Genomic DNA, 20,386 nt, shown 5'->3' with positions numbered 1-20,386 from the left:
TATTTTCTCCCTCAGGGATTTCTCCTGGGCATTCCTTACTCTTTTATTTTGGGCACCCATTTTGATAAGGAGGCCCTTTAGAGTTGCCTTTAAGGCGTCCCATAGGGTGTGCGGACCTACCTCCCTATTGTCATTAAATTCGAAAAACTCTGTTATGGCTTCTAGCACCTCCTGAGCGCGGACCTCGTCCTTCAACAGGGAGTCGTTGCATTTCCATCTACCTCTGCGGTCGCTTAGCCAGCCCCTTGCAATGGTGTTTCGGACCAAATCATGGTCTGACCAGGGGACGGGGTTGACCCTGTGGCCGGTAACGAATGGGTGCAGGGTCTCATCCACTAAGATGCTATCTATTCTGGAAAAAGAAGAGTGGATGGTAGAATAATATGTGAAGGAGGGGGCTCCCGTCCTAGGGGTCGGGATCGTGTACACCAGTCCCAGCTCTGAATTAACCCTTTGGAAGATCCGGGCCATGATCTCATCCGTTGACCTGGGTAACTGAGGGCCAACGTGTTTCCTGTCCTTGGTTGGGTCCATGACCATGTTGAAATCTCCCCCCACCACCAACCCACCCCGGACAAAGAGCTTGAGTTTCTCCCCCACCACCTCCCAGAACTGGGCTTGGCCCTTATTTGGACCATATATCACTGCCAGGGTGAGTGGGGCTCCCTGCAGGGTCCCTCGTACCAACAAGTACTGGCCTTCGGGGACTTTCAGTATTTCGGCTTTTTCGAAGCCAACGTTCCTCGCCAGGAGGATGGCCACCCCTCTCTTTTTGGCCTTGTGGGACACGTAGAAAACCTCCCCTATTCCTCCCCCCCGCATCTTGGGTTCTTTCCCTCGTGCCCAGTGAGTCTCTTGTAAGAAAAGGAGGTCAAGGCTGGCCCTCCTGAATTCCCTACAGACCAGGGACCACTTTGTGGGGGTGTTTAGGCCCCGTACCTTGAGAGAAGCCACTCCCAGGGCCGGCAGACTTTCAGCCATGTTCTAGAATCGCTTCTCTCCTTGTCGACATACCTTCACCACCCTTTTCTGCGTGCTCCCGTGGTTGTAACTGGTGCTCCCCCCCTCTTCACTCCCCGCCCCCCTGGGTGGGCCTGAAACTATACCCCAATCCCCGTTCAAAACTGAACAACCCCAACATTCGTGTATCCCCCATAACCCCTCCCTGGTGTCCAGCCAATTAGTTCTGCCATCGCTGGCTATGGCCGAACCACCAGCCTGCCCACCTCGGCCAGGCCATCTGTGTAAAGCTCATCGCCTTGAGCCCCCCCTTCCTCCTTGTCGCATTGTCCCCCTCTGGCCTCCTTATACATGCTGTTCATGGGGACGCTGTGAGTGGTAGAACTTCCGAGACACCACCACTCCTTTCCAGATCCTAACGGGTCGCCCCCGTCTTCAGTCCTCAGAGCTGTTCCGCCCCCCATCTTTCGCTGGCGAAGGTGTATTCAATTTCCTGAATTTCCTTGCGCTCGTTTTCCTTCTCCTGTCTCCCGATGGGCCGGGGCCAGTTGGTCTGCCCGTCTCCGGACCCGATGGGCCCCACCGGGGGTTCGAGTCCACTACGTAGTCTTGGATAGCTCCTCTTATGCCGTCTTCCGTGATCAGAGTCGACCTCTGGCCCATGTATTCAAAGGTCAGGGAGAAGGGGTAGCCCCATCTGTATCGCACCCCTTTCTCTTTAAGCAGTTGCGTTAGGGGGCGGCACATTCTACGTTTGGCCAACGTGTAGGCCGAGAGATCCTTGTAAATAGAGATCTGGCCATTATTGTAAGTGATCTCCAGGGCTTTTCTGGCCTCCTCCAGATCTTTTGTTTTCTCGGAGTAGTAGTGGAACCGGACCAGGATCGACCGGGGGCCCCCTGCTCCCAGGCTTTTCTGGCCTCCTCCAGATCTTTTGTTTTCTCGGAGTAGTAGTGGAACCGGACCAGGATCGACCGGGGGCCCCCTGCTCTGCCCCCCGCCCTGTGCACTCTGTCAAATGTGAGTTCGGTCGTCATCTCTTCCGCAAACAGGAGGGTGATGATGTCTCTCACTGTGCGGGTGATGTCTCTCTCCGTTTCACCGTCTGATTCTGGGACCCCAAAGCTCCTGAGATTGTTCCTCCGTTCCGTATTTTCAAAATCGTCCATCTGCCTGGCCCGCTCCTCGTCTCTCTTCTCCAGGGCTGCTAGCCGCATATCTGTTTGTAGTTCGTGGGACACGGCCGAGGATTGGTTGGTCTCCACCTGTAGTAATCTGTCCTCGACCTTGTCCACCCTCTGATCCATTTTTTCGAGTTTCTGAGCAATATCTGAACGCATGTCCCTGATCTCCTGCAGGATTGAGGCGAAACCCTTTTCCATTGCTGCTGTGGAGGGCGCCGGGCCCTCTTGCTGGGCCATCTCGCTCCTAAGGGTCGAGCCTTTGCTGTTACTCGCGGCCTCCTGAAAGCAAAATTCCTGTAATGTTTGCCACCAGTTCATCTGGTCACCCCAAGTCCCCCTCCGTCGGGACCACCGCGGTCCATAGGCCCCTCCGGGACAGCCGGTAGTCCTCCCACGGGGGGGGCAGCGAAGAAGAGAGGGGGGGAGACCGGGGCCGGGTCTCTCCCCACCTGCCCCTAATGTGACTCTGCAACCGCGAAGGGGTAACGGTGTTGGGCGGGCACACGCCCCGCCGTCGCCGGGCAGGGGCCTCACACCCCTTCCAGTCTCACCATGGCAGCCGGGGTTCCCGACAGAGCAGGCCACTGGATCCGTTCAGCCTGGCCCAAGGGGGGCAGGGCTCCGTGGCTGCCTTCCTCAATGTCTCCCGCAGGGGAGGGAATGGACCGATGTGGCCGGGTCTCCCCCTGGTCAGAGGGTCTGGTCACTCCGCTTCGCCATCTTCACCCAGTACTGGAAGATCCCTCCACTCCCGAGGGTGGCCTGTTCGCGCCTTCCACTCCTATACTTCCGCTGGGATCGGCACCTCCGATCCTGTGCCGGGGTGCTGGGCCCTCTGTGGTGCGGCCCGCCTTGACGTTCAGGGCCTAGGAATGACCCGTCCCAATAAGTGGGGGCCTCACTACTCCAGTCCCCCTAACCCCTAGTGCGGGGGGCCCGTCGAGGAGCGGGGGCAGCGTGCCCGGTGTCTCCTCGCGGCCTCGGTGAAACGTCTCCGCTCCTCTGGAGCCGCGGCCGCCCAGGCCTCGTCTTCCTTATCAGCTCGCGTGTGTCGGGCCTGTTCTCAGGCACCACGAGGCTCCCAAAGTTCGCTCTTTCGAGCCTGGGGCGCGCGTGGGGTCACAACACCGAGTCGCCCCGTTAAGTCCGCCTGGCGGGGTTCGGGGGGGCTCAATCCTCCAAATCAGCCCGGCCTCAGTGGGAGCTGCACGCTCAGGCTGCCATTGCCTGTGCGCCCCCTGGTGGCCTTTCCGCAAATTGCACTTTTAATGAAGGAATGTTGATATGAATAAACAACTGCCTATTGAATTCTGTAGTAGTGCCTTGAAAAAGCCCAAGTAAGGACGAAACACTCGCTCGTGCTTCATAGCGGAGTTATGTTGGCACCACTTTATGACTTAGGCACAAAACTGAAAGGATTAAGGATGCTCATACAGAAGAGGTTTTTTATAAAAACCTAAGCAATTGGGCACCACCCTATGACATGGGCACAACATTGAAAGGTATAAAGAAATTTAATACAGGAAACTTTTTTGTAAAGCCTGTAACTGAATACACCAAAGCAACTGAATAAAACGCAAAAGTAATACTCACTAATAAGTGTACATTAAAATTATTGGGGAAACAAACTTGTGAACACTGTAAATAATAAAGCGCACAGGCTTACATAGAACCCTAACTTCCTGCGAGTATTTTATCCCCTTTTTATCATTAGAGTACTCAAACTGTAAAAAAAAATGATTTCCCTACACAACAGTGTAAAATTTATGTGACAGACAACCAAAACATAACTAAACGTGAAAATGAATAGAACATATTAGCAACAAAAAGAGTTGTGTAGCAAAGATGGCTGGCTTCAAAAAATGTATTACATTTGTAGAAGACCTTCGGCTACCCATTAATTTATATGAACACACCACATTTATGCATCTTGATGATGAATGCACACAACGCAGCAACTCTGAAAAATACTTTTATGCAATGCAACCGTGCATTCACTTCAAAAAGCATTATTTTTGAAGTAACTAAGTTTTTCATCTTATTACTGGTATCACACTAACATTCAAGGAAAATAAATATGCATGCATAATACTACTCTCGATGACATCTACAGGCATGAATCGCAGCAGAAGCGGAACAAAAGAAACAATTCATTATAATACTGGATGTTGTTTCTTTTGAAAAGCTAAATACACACAGCTCAGAGAGCAATTGTCTACTGCTGCTTTTCATCCAGGCAGATATAAATCAAGATGTTCTGGTTTGTGTTAAGTGACATGACCTTTGCACTGCTCTGCTCTCAACTTGTGTGTAAATGATACGCATAGAAAGATTAAAGGTGTAGTATTTACAATATGTGAATGCGTAAAAAGGCCTGGTACTACCCTTGCATGGAGGCCTGCCAACAGCAACCCCAGACACCTGTTTCGGCCTTTTGGACCTCCTCAGTGAAGTGAAGCTGTACCTCTCTAAGCACAGTGAGTAAGGGGTTCACATCTGGATTACCCTAGGTAATTTAGGGTTAAACCACAAGCATTAAAAAGTTATACAAAATTGTGGGAAGTAGCGAGCCAGCAGGGACAGAATACATTCATCCCACCCAGCTATCAATTGCCCTATCCTCTCATTCTTGCGCTGATTTACCGGCATCGGGTCTCCTAAATAACAATCATTCGCTGATTTCAATCTGTACGATTCAATTACGTTTTTGTAGGACTTTAAACAATTTAGCAAACTCCTCTTCATCACTTGATCCATGCCCCACAAAGATTGGCAAAATGTCTTCCCACCATCTTACCTAGTAATTTCTCTTTAATAAATATTTGGACATGGGCCATACTACAGTATTGTGCAACAACTGGCCACAAACCAGTTCCAGCATTATATTGAATGATTTGTTATGCAATCTCCAGTCCACCGCAGCCATCATGAATGTGATGGTGGCACTCCTGCAGATGAGGCCTCTAGACAAACCGTGTTCATTCTCAGACGTACTTGTTACTATCGCATTAAGTACCCATTCCACTGCTATATCCAGGGGTTAACGGCCTGGGACCTCCCCCATTATAGCCTGTGGAACGGGCTGGAACAGGGCTAATTTTAAGTATTTTCTTTCCATGTACAGGTCGCCTCACGGCATCCCGTTCACGGAAAGAAAATACTATACAAAGATGGCCGCCATGCAATAGGAAGGTGGGACTCGGTACAGAGCCCCTTTTCCCTTTCCATGGCGGTGAAATGGAGCAGGGACCGGAGCTGTAGGAGTTGGGCGGTAAGTGCCGCCGCCACAGTGTTCAGGTTAATGGGTATTGGGGTGTGGGAGCCAAAATGACTGTAGGGACATTGGGGGAACCGGCCATCAGGCGGATTGGAACATAGGCTTAGATCATCAGTTTCAGCCCCCATTCCTAGCCTCCTGATTGGCTGGCTCCAACGTCAAGAGTGCTAATATGTCTTATTATATCCTGCTTGTTTGGTTGCAGCCCCTTTTTGGAGCCCTCGCTCCCAGGCTCCTAGTGCTTCTCCCCCTCCCCACTACTTCTCAATGCTTACATGCTTCCCCTGGCACATCTCAGCTGGCAACCCCCATATTGTACATGACCTTGGTAACAATGCTGGGGACGATGCCGGAATTGCAGATTGTTTGCTGGCTGTTCAGGCTTAGGTGCAAGGAAATAACCTCTACCTTAAGGCAAGTAAATAAGAGGTTGTACTTTTAGGTTTTGAACCTAAGATTAGCCACATTCCCTTCACCTGGCCAGCTAAACAAGGGTGGCCTTGGTGCCTGTCACTCAGCCCATAATCTTGTTGTCCTATTTGTCTTTTGTTCCTGATGCACAAACAGCTCAACATCCTCTATGCCTTATTGTGAAGATGTATCCCCTATTTGATTTACCACACTGGGTCACTCACATACAAACTTTATTATTATTTTTTTTATACTGTACACATGGTTTATTACTAACCTTATACCAAATAGACAAGCACATGTTTTAACAGTACGAAACAATACAGTACAAAGAAAAAGCAATAAAACTAATAAAATTCAGTTCTATCACCATACCCTTTTATATAATTTTCGCTTTCTTTAAAAATGGAATCATGCTAATTAAAACGGGTGTTGGACTACCCTGTAAAACATAACGCCACAATATTTCGTCTGTTAATAAATTATAGGATACCAATCAAATGATCTATTTCTCACTCTTGATGTTGGCCGATGGGCAACACAATCAAAGTACAGCCTACCTTGTCTTCGGAGCTGCAGGAAGTGATGAAAGTTCACCTGCCGCACTCTCCTCGCGCTTGTAATTAAAGCTCTTGGAGACCACAGCAGGGAAACCCTCGAAAGGGAAAAAACCCTGGGCTGCTTGAGAGCGCTGGTCAATAGAAATTGGGGTGCGTGGCTAGAGAGCGTAGTTTGATCCCCAATGTCTAGCAGGTGTATTCTACTTCACGTGGAGGTAACTATAATATAAGGAGAGAATTACTAAGATGTTCTTGACGGAAAGGTATGTCAAAGGATATAGGAAATGAGGATACCTTTCCGGACTGTATTTCTGTTAGAACGGGAGAATAGACGGATGGGAAGTCCTGCTGTTTAAAACACGCTTGACTCCTTTGGGTAAAAGGGTAAGGAAAAAGAGAGGTTAGAAAGAAGGGAGTAGGAAGTCTTACTCAGAATACCTATTGAGGAGTTTAGTTTACCTAAGATGACGAGGACAAGGTTCGTGACTTGTGGAGAAGGGGTTATGGGAAATGTAGTCTGATACCACGAATCCTCGTTAGCAGAAAGGAACACAACCTGAAAGGGTCGAGAATTACTAACAGCAAAAAGTAGCCTGATGGGAGTCAAGTATTTGACGAGGTACGCGACCTACTTGGAAAGAATCTTCCTTAACAACGGGGAACGCTGCTTGAAAGGGTTCCTGCGATAAGCTCGGGGCCGTGGGAGTACTCTCTGCGCTCTGTGGGCGTGGAGGAAAAGAATACCTGGAAATATAAAGGAGTTGAAAGGTAAGAAGCAGAGGAGTTGCGGAAAGGTAGGGAAGCAGGAGGAAAGTTCGGAACTATTCGATTACTCACGTAACGTAGCTACAGTAAGCAGTAGCAACGCACCCTCCTCCTGGCTTCTGCTTCAGATGTACCGTCTCCAGGAAAGAGGGAGGAGCCTCTTGTCCGCCATTCTGCAGGACTAGACTGTTACTCTCAGTTCGATGCGCCATTTTGGAAGAACTATACGTCAACTTGGGTTTAAAGCGATATGTTGACGAGATGTGACGCCAACGGTGCCAAACCGACCAAGTCCGCCGTCGATGCATAACATCGTCACTTAAGGATTTAGAATGAAAGAATAGACTAAAGGGTCTATCCTGATTTCCTGCAAAGCAGTACAAGCAGTCACCAGGTGTCTTAATGTTTTGTTGTGCGCACCACAAATCTACATGTTGCTTTTTCCCTCATACCTCGTATAAATAACATTTCTGGCGTATGGATCAAATTAAATCGGGATCTCACAAAATGATCTCTAACAACTCTATCAGTCCATTGGATTAGGTATTTCATAAGGCAACCCTTCTTTTTAGATTCCATACTTATCTCGCTATAAGACTTATATTTTTTCCTCTCCTCGCAGGTTAGAATCCTATCGCTTTCTAAGAGTTTCTTTTTCACCTGTTCAGGATTTGTCACCAGACCTTCGCGAGTCACTTCGTATTTCTCCATAATTAGTGTACATTTTCTATTGAATGAGAAAAACGCCCCCCACCCACCGGAAGTTACGCGGAAGCCCTCCCATCAATGAATACAGAGTGTTTCCTTTATTGATCTGTAGTTTGCAATACAACATTAGAATTTTCAGTTCAACCCAGGCAGTCATTGAGTTTAAACCCAATTCAAATCGCAACATCACAATGGGTACGCATGAAGGCAATGACAAGGCCTTCCTCCAAATTACACCCTCCAGTCTATTCAGATGCAATTTCTCGTATGTAGATGTTATCTCAAGTCCATACAATAAGGCAGGAATAACTTTACTCTTAAAAAAAATGTATTAGCGGCATCATAGTAAAAGGACAACATTTCCTACAAAAAAAAACATTTGTGATACAAATTGTCTACCTTTGGACCATAGCATCCTTTTTGTCATGGTAATCTTCCGTGGCCTGAACAAATTAAACCCCAAGTATCTGACTCTAGGTACAACCACCAGTGAGGAAGAATTCATAGTCCACTTGAAGTATACCGGTTTCGATTTTCTTCCCTTGTAGCATAAAATGCAAGACTTATTCGGATTCAGGAGCAAGTGATTTTCTACCACGTACTCCCCCAATCGGTTCAGGAGTCTCTGCAGACACAAGGCATCCTATCTAATAACACAAGGTCATCCACATAGGACATGCCAAAGCAGCGTTCCCCATTTATCTTTGGTGGTACAAATGAGGTGCTCTCTAGGTACTCTCACAGGTCTGAAAGATATAAATTAAAAAGACAGGGGGCAAAGATGCACCCCTGTCGTAGTCCACGCTCTGTTTTTATCGGATCAGTGACCTCACCTTTTGCATTTGGCCTTACTCTCACCAGAATATTGGTGTATAATTGCACCAAAATATTCAGAATATGATCTGGAAGGCCCCACCGCAAGAGTTTGAACCATAGTCTTGCTCTATCTTCTATCAAAGGCAAGGCTCAGGTCGACGCTTGCCAAGTACAATGGGCCATTTCCCTGTATACATGCCTGATCTATCAGGGACTGGATGAATAGCCCACTTGCGTCCGTTCCCATAGACTTCTGAAATCCAGTCTGAAACTTGGATACGCGGCCTGTGGCTTTGATCCAGTCTTCTATGCTTCTTAAGGCGCACTTGATGACGATTTTATTCTCCACATCAAGTAGGGCTATTGCCTGGTATTTTGAGGGCTCCCATCTGTTCCTTTTTTATAGACTGGCACAGGCACAATAATTTAAGTGCATCTCGATTCTTGAATTTTTTGGCTTTGCAGCGCGTCCTGAAACAGAATGCTAAGCATTCTTGGTCCTGTTTTAGTATTAATTTGCATAGCCCATTTGGATCTGGGGTCGCGAGAGCTAGATCCTGCTTTAATGATCATATCGAGATTTTCATTGGAAATGTCAATATCCCATCTGGCATCATCCGCCAACTTGATGCTGTCAGCAGTCACTGATTTATATAGGTCAACATAAAAGCACTTCCAATCTTCTTCCGAAATGGAGTTTGATAATACCAGGGCATCCTTGTCTTTTCGCTCTTTAAGGATGCTCCAGAAATGTGACGACTTTTGTAAGGTTGATTTGAACATTCTTTCCCCTTCCCTTTGGGCCAAGAGGTACCTATGATTTTTGATCCGGTTTTTGTAGGTTTGTTTTACCTTTCTGATGTGTTCTTTCTTGTCTTTCTCACTAGACAAACTAATCGAAGCGCAGTAATTTCCCTTTGCATTTCTGTTTTCCTATCCTGGATTTCCTTTACATGCCCATTTCACCGACAGGAACGGAGACATACCCCATTATTCTGCATAGATCTACAGACCTTCTCCTTTATAAATGTGGGAAAGGTCTCCACCCTCAGCATCTCAAGTTTGGTAGGGAGTTTAACACCCTTCCAAAAGTCCCTAATCAGCTTGTTGACATTTGTAAAACATATACGATTCCAACTAAGTCTGTTTTTTGGTGGTTTATCGCTAAATTTCGGCAGGCCGATAGCTCGGGTGTTTTTATTTTAATGTTGAAGTTTGAGGCTACAGACTTTAGCTCTCTCCCACATCAATTATTGCAATGGCGGTGTCTATCGGAGCATTTCAAAATACATCTTGAGCAAATTATCACAAGTTCATAATGGAGTGGATAGTCTCATCTTTAAATCCAACCATGTTGCTTGTGTCACCCTATCACTCATTAAGCTAAATTAACTGTAGTTGACTTGACAGGTGAAATGTAAAATCTGCACACACATGTGGAAAGCCATCATCCACTATGCACCATTGCATCTCCACCCTGACTCATTTGCATCTCATAAGTCAAATGCTGCACTTTGGAAGCTCATTAAGGTCATATGGTTTTCTTCATAAGCATATACATGTAGGTATTTGAATTCCGTTCTGTGTTGTTTAAAATTGGCATTCTATTTGATGAACTATTACGTGTCAGCCTTGGTATAAATGTTACATTGTTCTTCAAAGGTGAGCGCTGTTAAATATTTTGGATGTGTTCCTGCTTGGACACCGGTTCTGTGATGTGTACGGCGATATGTACATTATTTTTCATGTTAGATGATGTATTTATGTAGGGGTGTAGCATTGTTGTACATGCAGCTGTAATGCTTTTGAGTTTGGCCACTCTACACATTTTGAAAAATGAAACTAAGTGACCATAGAAAAACAAATAATTAAAATTTGCAAAACACCAATATTTTCTTTATCCAGAAGCATTTCCCTGTTTAGCGTCTGACAGCATTTTGCAAGTGGAACAAGAGACGGATCTGAGTTTGCTGGAGCATCGTCCCTCAAGAGAAGACCATGTCCACACCATCCCAGACTCAGGTATGCTACAAAAGTCACTGATAGGTTTAATTACTGTCAGGTCAAGTGAGTGTTGAATGCTTGTAGGTCCATTTACTTTTCAGCAGAAGAGGGCTCATAGTTAAGGTGGCTTCAATAGCCCAATAGCGCTAATTAATATTGACGCTAAAATATACACCAAGATTTTAGCTTCTCGACTGAAGGATAGACTCCACACCTTAATAGGACATGATCAGGCGGGTTTCATTAAGCAATGCCAAGCACTTGATATTACAAGAAGGTTTTGTCATATAATAGAAAAGGTGGAAAGACGTGGGATTCCAGCGGTTCTCCTCATGCTAGACGCCGAAAAGGCATTTGACCGGGTGGAATGGTCATTTCTCTTTCGGACAATGACAAGAATGGAGTTTGGGGAACGCTATCTCCGGACAATACAAGATAACTATCAAACCCCTACCCTGCGCTTGTCCATCAATGGACAGCTTTCAGGCCCGATCGATTGGAGGGGGAGACCAAACAAGGGTGTCCGTTTTCTCGCTTCCTCTGTGCGATTAATCTGGAACATATACTGCAGCGTATACGGAAAGCACTGGGCATGAAATGTATTCATTTTGGGGGTCGTGAACATAAAACAGTGACATTTGCCGATGACATGCTTCTGGCTCTATCCGACCCTTCAGAGTCCCTAAGGGCAATAGTCTCAGAGCTGGCTTTATTTGATGAAGTGTCAGGTTTAAAAATCAATCCACATAAATCAGAGATATTGAATCTTACACTATTGAGTGAAAAGGTAGGGGAGATACTGGGGTCCAACCAATTTCAGTGGGCGGAAGAAAACATTAAATATATAGGGATTTACATTAAGAAGTCTATGGCAACGCTATACGAGGCGAACTATCCCCTGTTACTTTACACTCTTAAAATAGACCTGCAACAGGGAAATCCTTTACATATATCGGGGCTGGGGCATATGGCTTCGATAAAGATGGTGACCCTCTCACGCTTATTATTTTCAAGCTCTGCCTATGAATTTCTTTAAGTCACTCAATCCCTTATTATCCACATTTATATGGCAAAATAAAAGACAGAGGTTGGCCCTGCAAACTTTAATGGCCAGAGGAATAGGTGAGGAATGGCCGTTCCTGATTTTAGACAATATTACTGGGCGGCCCATTTGAGGGTGCTGAAACAATGGCTATTTGGGTTGATAGTAAACATTGGGTTTCTGTGGATAGAGCAGTAGTGGGAAGTCCATTAGATGCTGTTTTATGGTTAGCCAAGGAGGGCCATCCTCCTAGTATGAAGGCATCGCAGATTATTGCACTTGTGGGTGAGATGTGGGATGAAGTGGTAAAACAGAGGCATATCTCAACAAATCCCAGTCCATTCACACCACTATTTGGGAAATCCCCCTTCACACCAGGGGTGGAGGTGAGAGTCTTTGGGAAATGGAGGGAGGCGAGATGTTTAAGGCTTAAAGATTTGATGCATGGTCAGGAAGTTAAAACCTTTGAGCAGTGTAAACACACTTTCGGCCTTATGGAAGAGTATCGGCTTAGTTTTTGCCAGCTGTGGCTCGGGCAGTACACCCCCGCCCCAATAAGTTAATTGCAGGTAGACAACTCACTGCATTTGAAAAGTATATTGCGTCTCACTCAGGGGACACACATCTTATTTCAGCATTCTATGTATTAATATCTGAAGGGGGCTCCCGGGAAAAGCAGTCTTACATGGGAAAGTGGGAACGTACCTTAGATCATCAAATATTAGAAGAGGAATGGGAGGTACTGTGGGACAATATCCCGAAGCTCACTTAATCTATTCAACTAAGGGAGATGTGGTATAAAACCCTCACACAATGGCACTCTAGCCCAGAGAGGCTTAGATCTATGTATCCGGAGATATCACCGGATTGTTGGCTAAGATTTAAGGGGTGAGGGGATTGGCTCTACATTTGGTGGTCTTGTCTGACTTTGAAATCATTCTGGGGCAAACTGTGCTCGACAATGCAGGTGGTGGTAGGGATAGGTATACCCATGGGGATAGGGGAATGTCTTCTGGGCCTCTTGGCAAAGGATATGGCACCACAAGGAAGGGCAAGTTGTAAAGCATGTTTGGTTTTGACATTGGTGGCTTTACTTGTGATTGCCGGAACTGGAAGAAGGCAGCTACGCCTACCTAGAATGAATGGTTAAATAAAATATGGCATATATTGTCCATGGAGTGGGCCACCTATAATTAACAAGCGGATAATCAAAAGTTCAGGACAGATAGGGGTGTATTGTTGGAATATTTGAGGGATGACTATCAGATTCAACTATGCCCGCAGAGCATTCGGATTTTGGACATTGCCTAATGCCTCACTAATAACAGATAACAATTAAGGATTTCTTTGTACTATCTTACATGCTAAAGGTGCTGCAGATTGTGGGATTGGGTGGGGGAGTTGAGGGAGAAGGATGAGAAGGGGAGGGTATCTGGGTTATTGTTAGGATAACTTTGTAAAATACCAATAAACATAATTTAAAAAAAAAGACAATTTAAACAAAAAATACAATATGTGTGTAAAAATAGACATACGTCGTTAACAGCAATGAGCTTCAAATATAAATCCTTCAGAGGAGAGACAAAGGAATGATGTCACTTGTTAGATTACTTACGGCAGAGGGAGTGCTTTTGAGAAAATCGGGCAGTTCTGCTTTAACCCCTAAACTGCTGAGGGTTTCCCCTGCCAGTTCTGAGCCCTTATTTGGACATTTCGGTATGCCGACATTCAATCCATTGTAACATTATTGTTAAAAGTGATATTCTGGCCAAATTTGCAACTTTTTCTTCCCACACGTAGTCGGTCATAACGTCACCAAGGATTCTTAGTTTTCTGTAGGTGGTGGTGACAACAATTTAATGCCAATAAAATGATGTACACAAAAGTCGGCGTTTTTTTCTTGTAAGAGCTAGGAACAAAAGGTTTGCAGTACTAAATTCGCCATTTTCCAAGCTTTCAAGAACAGGTGAGTGGAAATAATAAGTTATTTTTTTATAAGTGTTCCTTCCGTTTTGTGCGAGGTAGGCGATTTCACCCCCTTTTTTTAATAGGTTATGCTTGCACTGAATGGAAGAGGAGGGTAGGAAAGCTCAATGGGAACACAGAAATGCATAGATTTCTGTAAAGTAGATACAATTCCAAGTTCAGCAGTGGATATTTGCGCAGGTTAGTCCAAAACTATGTACCCATAATTCCAATCGGTCGGCAAAAAATTGGAAAAGTGACAGGAAGAAAAAGTATGTGCTGGACATGTTTGCAATAGTAAGGTAATGGCTTCCATGAATATTGAGAAAAGCAATGCACCGCTACATTCCCCCGACTCTTCTAGTTTGGAAATCACACCACAATTTTTCTAATGTTTCCCAAAACAAGCAATACCATGAGCCACAAACCAACCATGGTACACAGTATTTTTATACTGACGGTCTAAACTGACATATTTAGCATTTAAAAATAAGGGAAACAAATGTGGTGAGGAATTTCAAGCATATATTTTTAGAAAGGGCACAGGTGGACCTTTTCAAGGATAGGTGACTTGCACAGGTCACAAAAGCGTACAGTGCCTAAAGCAGCGACTAAATGTAGGGCACATTAGGGAAATGATAGGGTTGTGTAACAAACCGCAGTAGGACAATGTATGAAAACGTTAACACAACCAAGAGAAAACAACACATGTCCTACCTTCCCACATTCTCGCAAAAGTGCCGATAAAAATTGTGCCTCACATGTGTGGGTACACTTACCTGGGTGCAAAGGGAAAAGGCTAAACCCCTGGTACACCAAACGGCCCAGGGAAGACTGGATTTGGTCTTGTGAACAGCCCACTCATTTGGGTCTGGCGTATCACAACCACCAAGGAAAGCAGGGAACCCCATGCATTTCTGAAAAGAAGACACCCGTGGGAATCCAAAGCGGTCTACAATTTATTAACCAGAATGCCTTGTAAAGTGCAAAATGTAGGCAATAAACACAATTTTGAGACATTTGTGACCAGGAAACCACTGAAACCTGTGTGCAACAACACATGTCCTACCTTCCCACATTCCCACAGGTGTCCCGATGAAAAATGTACCTCACATGTGTGGTGCACTGACCTGGGTGCAAAGTGAAAAGGCTAAACCACTGGTACACCGCACGCCCTGGGGAGACAATATTTATAGTGTTTTTAGCCTTCTGGACAACCCACAGATTTGGACCTGGGGTGTTGCAGCCATCAAGGAAAATAGAGAACCCCATGGATTTCTGAAAAGAAGACACTCATGGGAATCCAAAGAGGTCTCACTTGCATATTGCATGCTGCAATGTATTACACAGAAGGCCAGGCAAATTCCAAAATGTAGGGAAAAAGAGCACAATTTTGAGACATTTGCGACCAGGAAACCACTGAAACACGTGTGCAACAATACATGTCCTACCTTTCCATGTTTCCACAGGTGTCCCAATGAAAATGGTACCTCACGTGTGGGTGCACTGACCAGGTCACAAGAGGAAAAGGCTAGCCCACTGTTAAACCGAACGCCCTGGGGAGATGATATTCTTTTGTTATTTTGGCCTTCTGGACAACCCACAGATTTGGGCCTGGGGTGTTGCAGCCACCAAGGAAAACAGGGAACCCCATGGATTTCTGAAAAGAGGACACCCATGGGAATCTAAAGAGGTCTCACTCGCTTGTGTCGCGCTACAATTTATTACCCAGAATACCTTGCAAAGTCCAAAATGTAGGCGGGGGGCACCATTTTTAGAGATTTGCAACCAGGAAACCACTGAAACATGCATGTAACAACACGTATCTTACCTTCCCACGTTCTCATAGCTGTTCCAATGAAAACGGTACCTTACATTTGTGGGTGCACTGACCTGGGCGCAAAGGGAAAAGGCTAAACCACTTGTACACCGAAAATTTGTAGTGTTTTTGGCCATCTGGACAACCCACAGATTTAGGCCTGGTGTGTCGCAGCCATCAATGAAAACAATGAACCCCATAATGCAGCCATGCCGGAGCTTCAAGATGGTCGGGGGTGACATTCCCAGCCTTAGGCGCCTGTCTCCAATGTGGCTCGACAGTCCCCAAGTCCACTGGCAGTCCCAGGGAACCCTGGCAAGGTCACCATCCCTCCCCGGAGGGAAAACCTGTAACGCAGCCATGCCAGAGCTCTGGGATGGTCAGGGTGATGCCCTGGGGCCTTGGGAGCTTGTTTCCAATGTGGTTCGACCATCCACAAGACCAGCAGGAGTCCCAGGGGGCCCATGCAAGCTCCCCATCCCTCCCCGGAAACGCTGTAACACAGCCCAGCCAAAGCTCTAGGGCGGATGGGGGTGACGTCCCCGGCCTTGGATGCCTGTCTCCCATGTGGGTTGACCATCCCCAATTCCAGCGGCAGTCCCAGGGAGCCGCAGCAGGGTCACTATCCCTTCGTGGAGGGAAAAGCTGTAGCGTGGCATGGCTAGAGCTCCAGGACGGCCAGGGGTGTTGCCTCTGGTTTTAGACACATGTCTCCCATGTGGGTCAATCGTCCCCAAGTCCAGCGGCAGTCCCAGGGAGCCGCAGCAAGGTCACTATCCCTTCGTGGAGGGAAAAGCTGTAGCCTGACATGGCTAGAGCTCCAGGACGGCCAGGGGTGCTGCCTCTGATCTTAGGCACCTGTCTCCCATGTGGGTCAATCGTCCCCAAGTCCAGCAGCGGTCACAGGGAGCCCCGGCAGGTTCCCCATCCCTCCCTGGAGGGAAAAGCTTTAACGCAGCCCAGTCAGAGCTCCAGGATGGCCGGGGGTGCTGTCTCCAGCCTTGCATGCCTGTCTCCCATGTGGGTCGACCATCCCCAAGTACAGCAGCAGTTCCAGGGAGCCACGGCAGTGGCCCCATCCCTACATGGAGGGAAAAGCTGTAATGAAGCGTAGCCTGAGCACGAGGACGGCCGGGTGCAGGCTGCCTCTCTCCCATTGGGGCTACCCATCCCCAAGCCCAGCAGCAGTGCCCATCCTTCCCGGGAGGGAAAAGCTGGAATACAGCCCAGCCAAAGCTCTGGGACGGCCGAGGGTGCTGCGTCTGGCCTTGGGCATCTGCCTTGCGTGTGGTGCGACCACCCTCCAGCCCAGCAACGGTCCCAGGGAGCACCGGCAGCAGGGCCCCCATCCCTCCCAAGAGAGAAAAGCTGTAACGCAACACAGCCACAGCTCTAGGATGGCTGGGGGAGATGTCCCCAGCCTTGGGCACCTGTCTTCCATTAGGTTGACCAAGCACAAGCTCAGTAGTGGTTCCGGGATCTCCAGCGGCGTTCCTATCCCTCCCTGGAGGCAAAAGCTGTAACGCAGCACAGTCAGAGTTCCAGTACGTCCGTGGGTAGTGCCCCCAGGCTGGGTCCCCATCCCTTCCCAGAGGGAAAACCTGTAACACTACCAGGCCAGAGCTCCAGGATTGTCAGAGGTGATGTCCCCATCCTTGGGCGCCTGTCTCCCATGTGTGTCAACTGTCCCCAAGTCCAGCGGCAGTCCCAAGGAGCCCTGGCAAGGTCACCATCCCTCTTTGGAGGGAAAAGCTGTAACGCAGTGCAGCCAGAGCTCCAGGACAGTCGTGCGTGATGTTCCCAGCCTTGGGTGCCTGTCTCCAATGTAGGTCGATCGTCCACAAGTACAGCAGCGGTCCCAGAGAGCTCCCGCAGGGTCTCCATCCCTCCCTGGAGGGAAAAGCTGCTCTAGGACAGCCAGGGGTGATGTCCCCGGCCTTGGGCGTCTGCCTCGCACATGAGTAGACCGCCCCCCAGCCCAGTGGCGGTCATCGGACGACCCAACAGGGTCCCCATCCCTCCCCTGAGTAAAAACCTGTAACACGGCATGGCCAGAGCTCCAGGACAGCCAAGGGTACTGCCACCGGCCATGGGCGCCAGTCTCTGATGTGTGTTGCGCATCCCCAGCCCCAGCAGTGGTCCCAGGGAGCCCCGGCAGGGTCCCCATCCCTACCTGGAGGGGAAAGCTGTAACGTGGCATGGCCAGAGCTCCAGGACAGCTGAGGGTACTGCTATGGCCTTGTGCGCCTGTCTCCGATGTGGGTAACCTGTCCCCAGATCCACGCAGTCCCAGCCAGCCCCAGCAGGGTCCCCATCCCTCCCCAAAGGAAAAAGCTGTAATGCAGCCCAGTCAGAGCTTTAGGACAACCGGGGGGTGCTGCCCTGGCCTTTGGCGTCTGCCTTGTACATGGGTCGACCACCCCCAGCTCAGTGGCGGTTGCAGGGAGCCCCGGCAGGGTCCATATCTCTCCCCGAAGGGTAAAGCTGTAATGCCGCCCAGCCAGAGCTGTAGGACGGCAGGGAGTGCTGGCCATGGACTTGGGCATCTGCCTTGCACATGGATCGACTGCCCCCCAGCCCAGCTGCGGTCATAGGACATCCCAGCAGTGTTCCCATCCCTCCCTGGAGGGAAAAGCTATAATGTGGCATTGCAAGAGCCCCAGGATGGCTGGGAGTGCTGCTCCCGGCCTTGGGCTACTGTCTCCATTGTGGGTCAACCGTCCACAAGTCCAGCGGCGGTCCTAGGGAGCCCTGCCAGGGTCCCCATCCCTCCCTGGAGGGTAAACCTGTAATGCAGCCAGGCCAGAGCCCCGGGATGGTCAGGGGTGATGTCCCCATCCTTGGGAACCTGTCTCCCATGTGGGATGACCTTCCACAAGTCCAGCGGTAGTCACAGAGAGGCCAGGCAAGGTCACCATCTCTCTCTGGGGGGAGGAAAAGCTGTAACTCAGTGCAGCCAGAGCTCCAGGACGGCCGGGGTGTGATGTCCCCAGCCTCGGGCGCCTGTCTCCAATGTGGGTTCACCGTCCATAAGTCCAGCGGCATTCCCAGGGAGCCCCGTCAGGGTCCCCATCGTTCCCCAGAGAGAAAATCTGTAGCACAGCCCAGCCAGAGCTCCAGGACAGCCGGGACTGCTGCCCATGGCCTTGGACACCTGTCTCCAATGAGGGTCGACCACCCAGAAGTACAGCAGCGGTCCCAGAGAGCCCCAGCATGGTCCCCATCCCTCCTGGGAGGAGAAAACTGTAATGCAGCCCAGCCATAGCTCAATGATTGCTGGGGGTGCTGCCCCCGGCCTTGGGCACCAGTCTCCATTGTGGGTCAACCGTCCACAAGTCCAGCGGCGGTCCTAGCAGGCCCTGCCAGGGTCCCCATCCCTTCTTGGAGGGACAATCTGTAACACAGCCAGGCCAGATCTCCAGGATGGTCAGGGGTGATGTCCCCATCCTTGGGCGCCTGTCTCCCATGTGTGTTGACCGTCTCCAAGTCCAGCGGCAGTCCCAGAGAGCCCTGGCAAGGACACCATCCCTCTCTGGAGGGAAAAGCTGTAATGCAGTACAGCCAGTGCTCCATGACGGTCGGGGGTGTGGTCCCAAGCCTTGGGCGCCTGTCTCCAATGTGGGTTGACCGTCCACAAGTCCAGCGGTGGTCCCAGGGAGCCCTGGCAGGGTCACCATCCCTCCCCGGAGGGAAAATCTGTAGCGCAGCCCAGACAGAGCTCCAGGACGGCCGGGGGTGCTGCTCCGGCCTTGCGCACCAGTTTCCCAGGTGGGTTACCTGACCCAGGCCCACAGCAGTCCCAGGGAGCCCCGGCAGGATCCCCATCCCTCCCCAGAAGGAAAAGCTGTAATGCAGGCCAGTCAGAACTTTAGGATGACCAGGGGTGCTGCCCCCGGCCTTGGGCATCTGCCTCGCACATGGGTCGACCGCCCCCCAGCTCAGCAGCGGTTGCAGAGAGCCCCAGCAGGGTCCACATCCTCCCCAAAGGGTAAAGCTGTAATGCAGCCCAGCCAGAGCTCTTGGATGGCAGGGAGTTCTGCCTCCGAACCGGGACGTCTGCCTCGCACATGGATCGACCGCCCCCCAGCCCATCTGCGGTCATGGGACATCCCAGCATTGTTCCCATCCTGCCCTGGAAGGAAAAGCTATTTTTTTTTAAACTTATTTTATTGGCATTTGTATTGGATGCGTACAAATACAAGAAAATTAACTAAAACAATAAACATAAACAACAACAGTCTTCATGCGAAACAGTTCCTCTTACTTAGGTGGGCATGGCTGCAAATAGGGGTTCCGATATCACGGGAAGTGGGAGGGATCTCGGTCAAGAAGATCACCATATCCAGGCGAGTGCGAGGGATCAGTTATGGCAAAGTAGTGGGGTTTATCAAGGGGGTTTATGGTCTGCACTGAAGTGTATATCTCTCAGGAGGGCCTTCCAAGAGTCTAGAGTGCCACTCGCAATGTCTCCGCTAGAGATGATTCCATCTTGCCAGGCTCTGGTTTCGGCTGCAGTCCATCTCTCTAGCTCTTTCATCCAGCGTTCATGTCTAGGGCCCCCTGGTGTCTTCCATGCCATGGCTATAGTTCTTTTTGCAATGTCCATCAACTTAACAACATGTTTATATTTGCTTGGTCTGGGGTAGACCCCTAATAAGCATTCCCCAGGTGTCCATTCATATCTGCTTATCCCGGCATCAGTGCAGGTCTGTTTAACTTTGGACCACAGCGCCATTGTCCTGGTGCAAGTTCAGAACATGTGGATCAGATCAGCTTTGTTGTTCCCACACCATGGGCAAGCCGGGGAGGCTTGTTTGTTGAAGGAGGCCACCCCGTGTGGGGTCATATACGTCCGATATAGGACGTTTAGTTGTA

The 20,386-nt window shown here is 49.0% G+C and overlaps 1 protein-coding gene across 1 annotated transcript in view; it reads left to right on the top strand.

Annotated features, from left to right (window-relative positions):
- The window catches only part of LOC138467527 (zinc finger protein 135-like), a 312,864-nt gene that overhangs the window by 164,482 nt on the left and 127,996 nt on the right, over window positions 1-20,386 (top strand). The window contains exon 4 of the mRNA XM_069607632.1: window positions 10,587-10,703. Coding sequence (XP_069463733.1) covers window positions 10,587-10,703 — 117 coding nt within the window. The remainder of the gene's footprint in view (window positions 1-10,586; window positions 10,704-20,386) is intronic.

The sequence above is a fragment of the Ambystoma mexicanum genome, chromosome 4q (assembly GCF_040938575.1).
Source record: "Ambystoma mexicanum isolate Mex_15411 chromosome 4q, UKY_AmexF1_1, whole genome shotgun sequence".
In the NCBI taxonomy this organism is placed as follows: Eukaryota; Metazoa; Chordata; class Amphibia; order Caudata; family Ambystomatidae; genus Ambystoma; species Ambystoma mexicanum.
The sequence above is the reverse complement of the archived record's forward strand: the minus strand, read 5'-3'. Positions and strand labels throughout refer to the sequence as shown.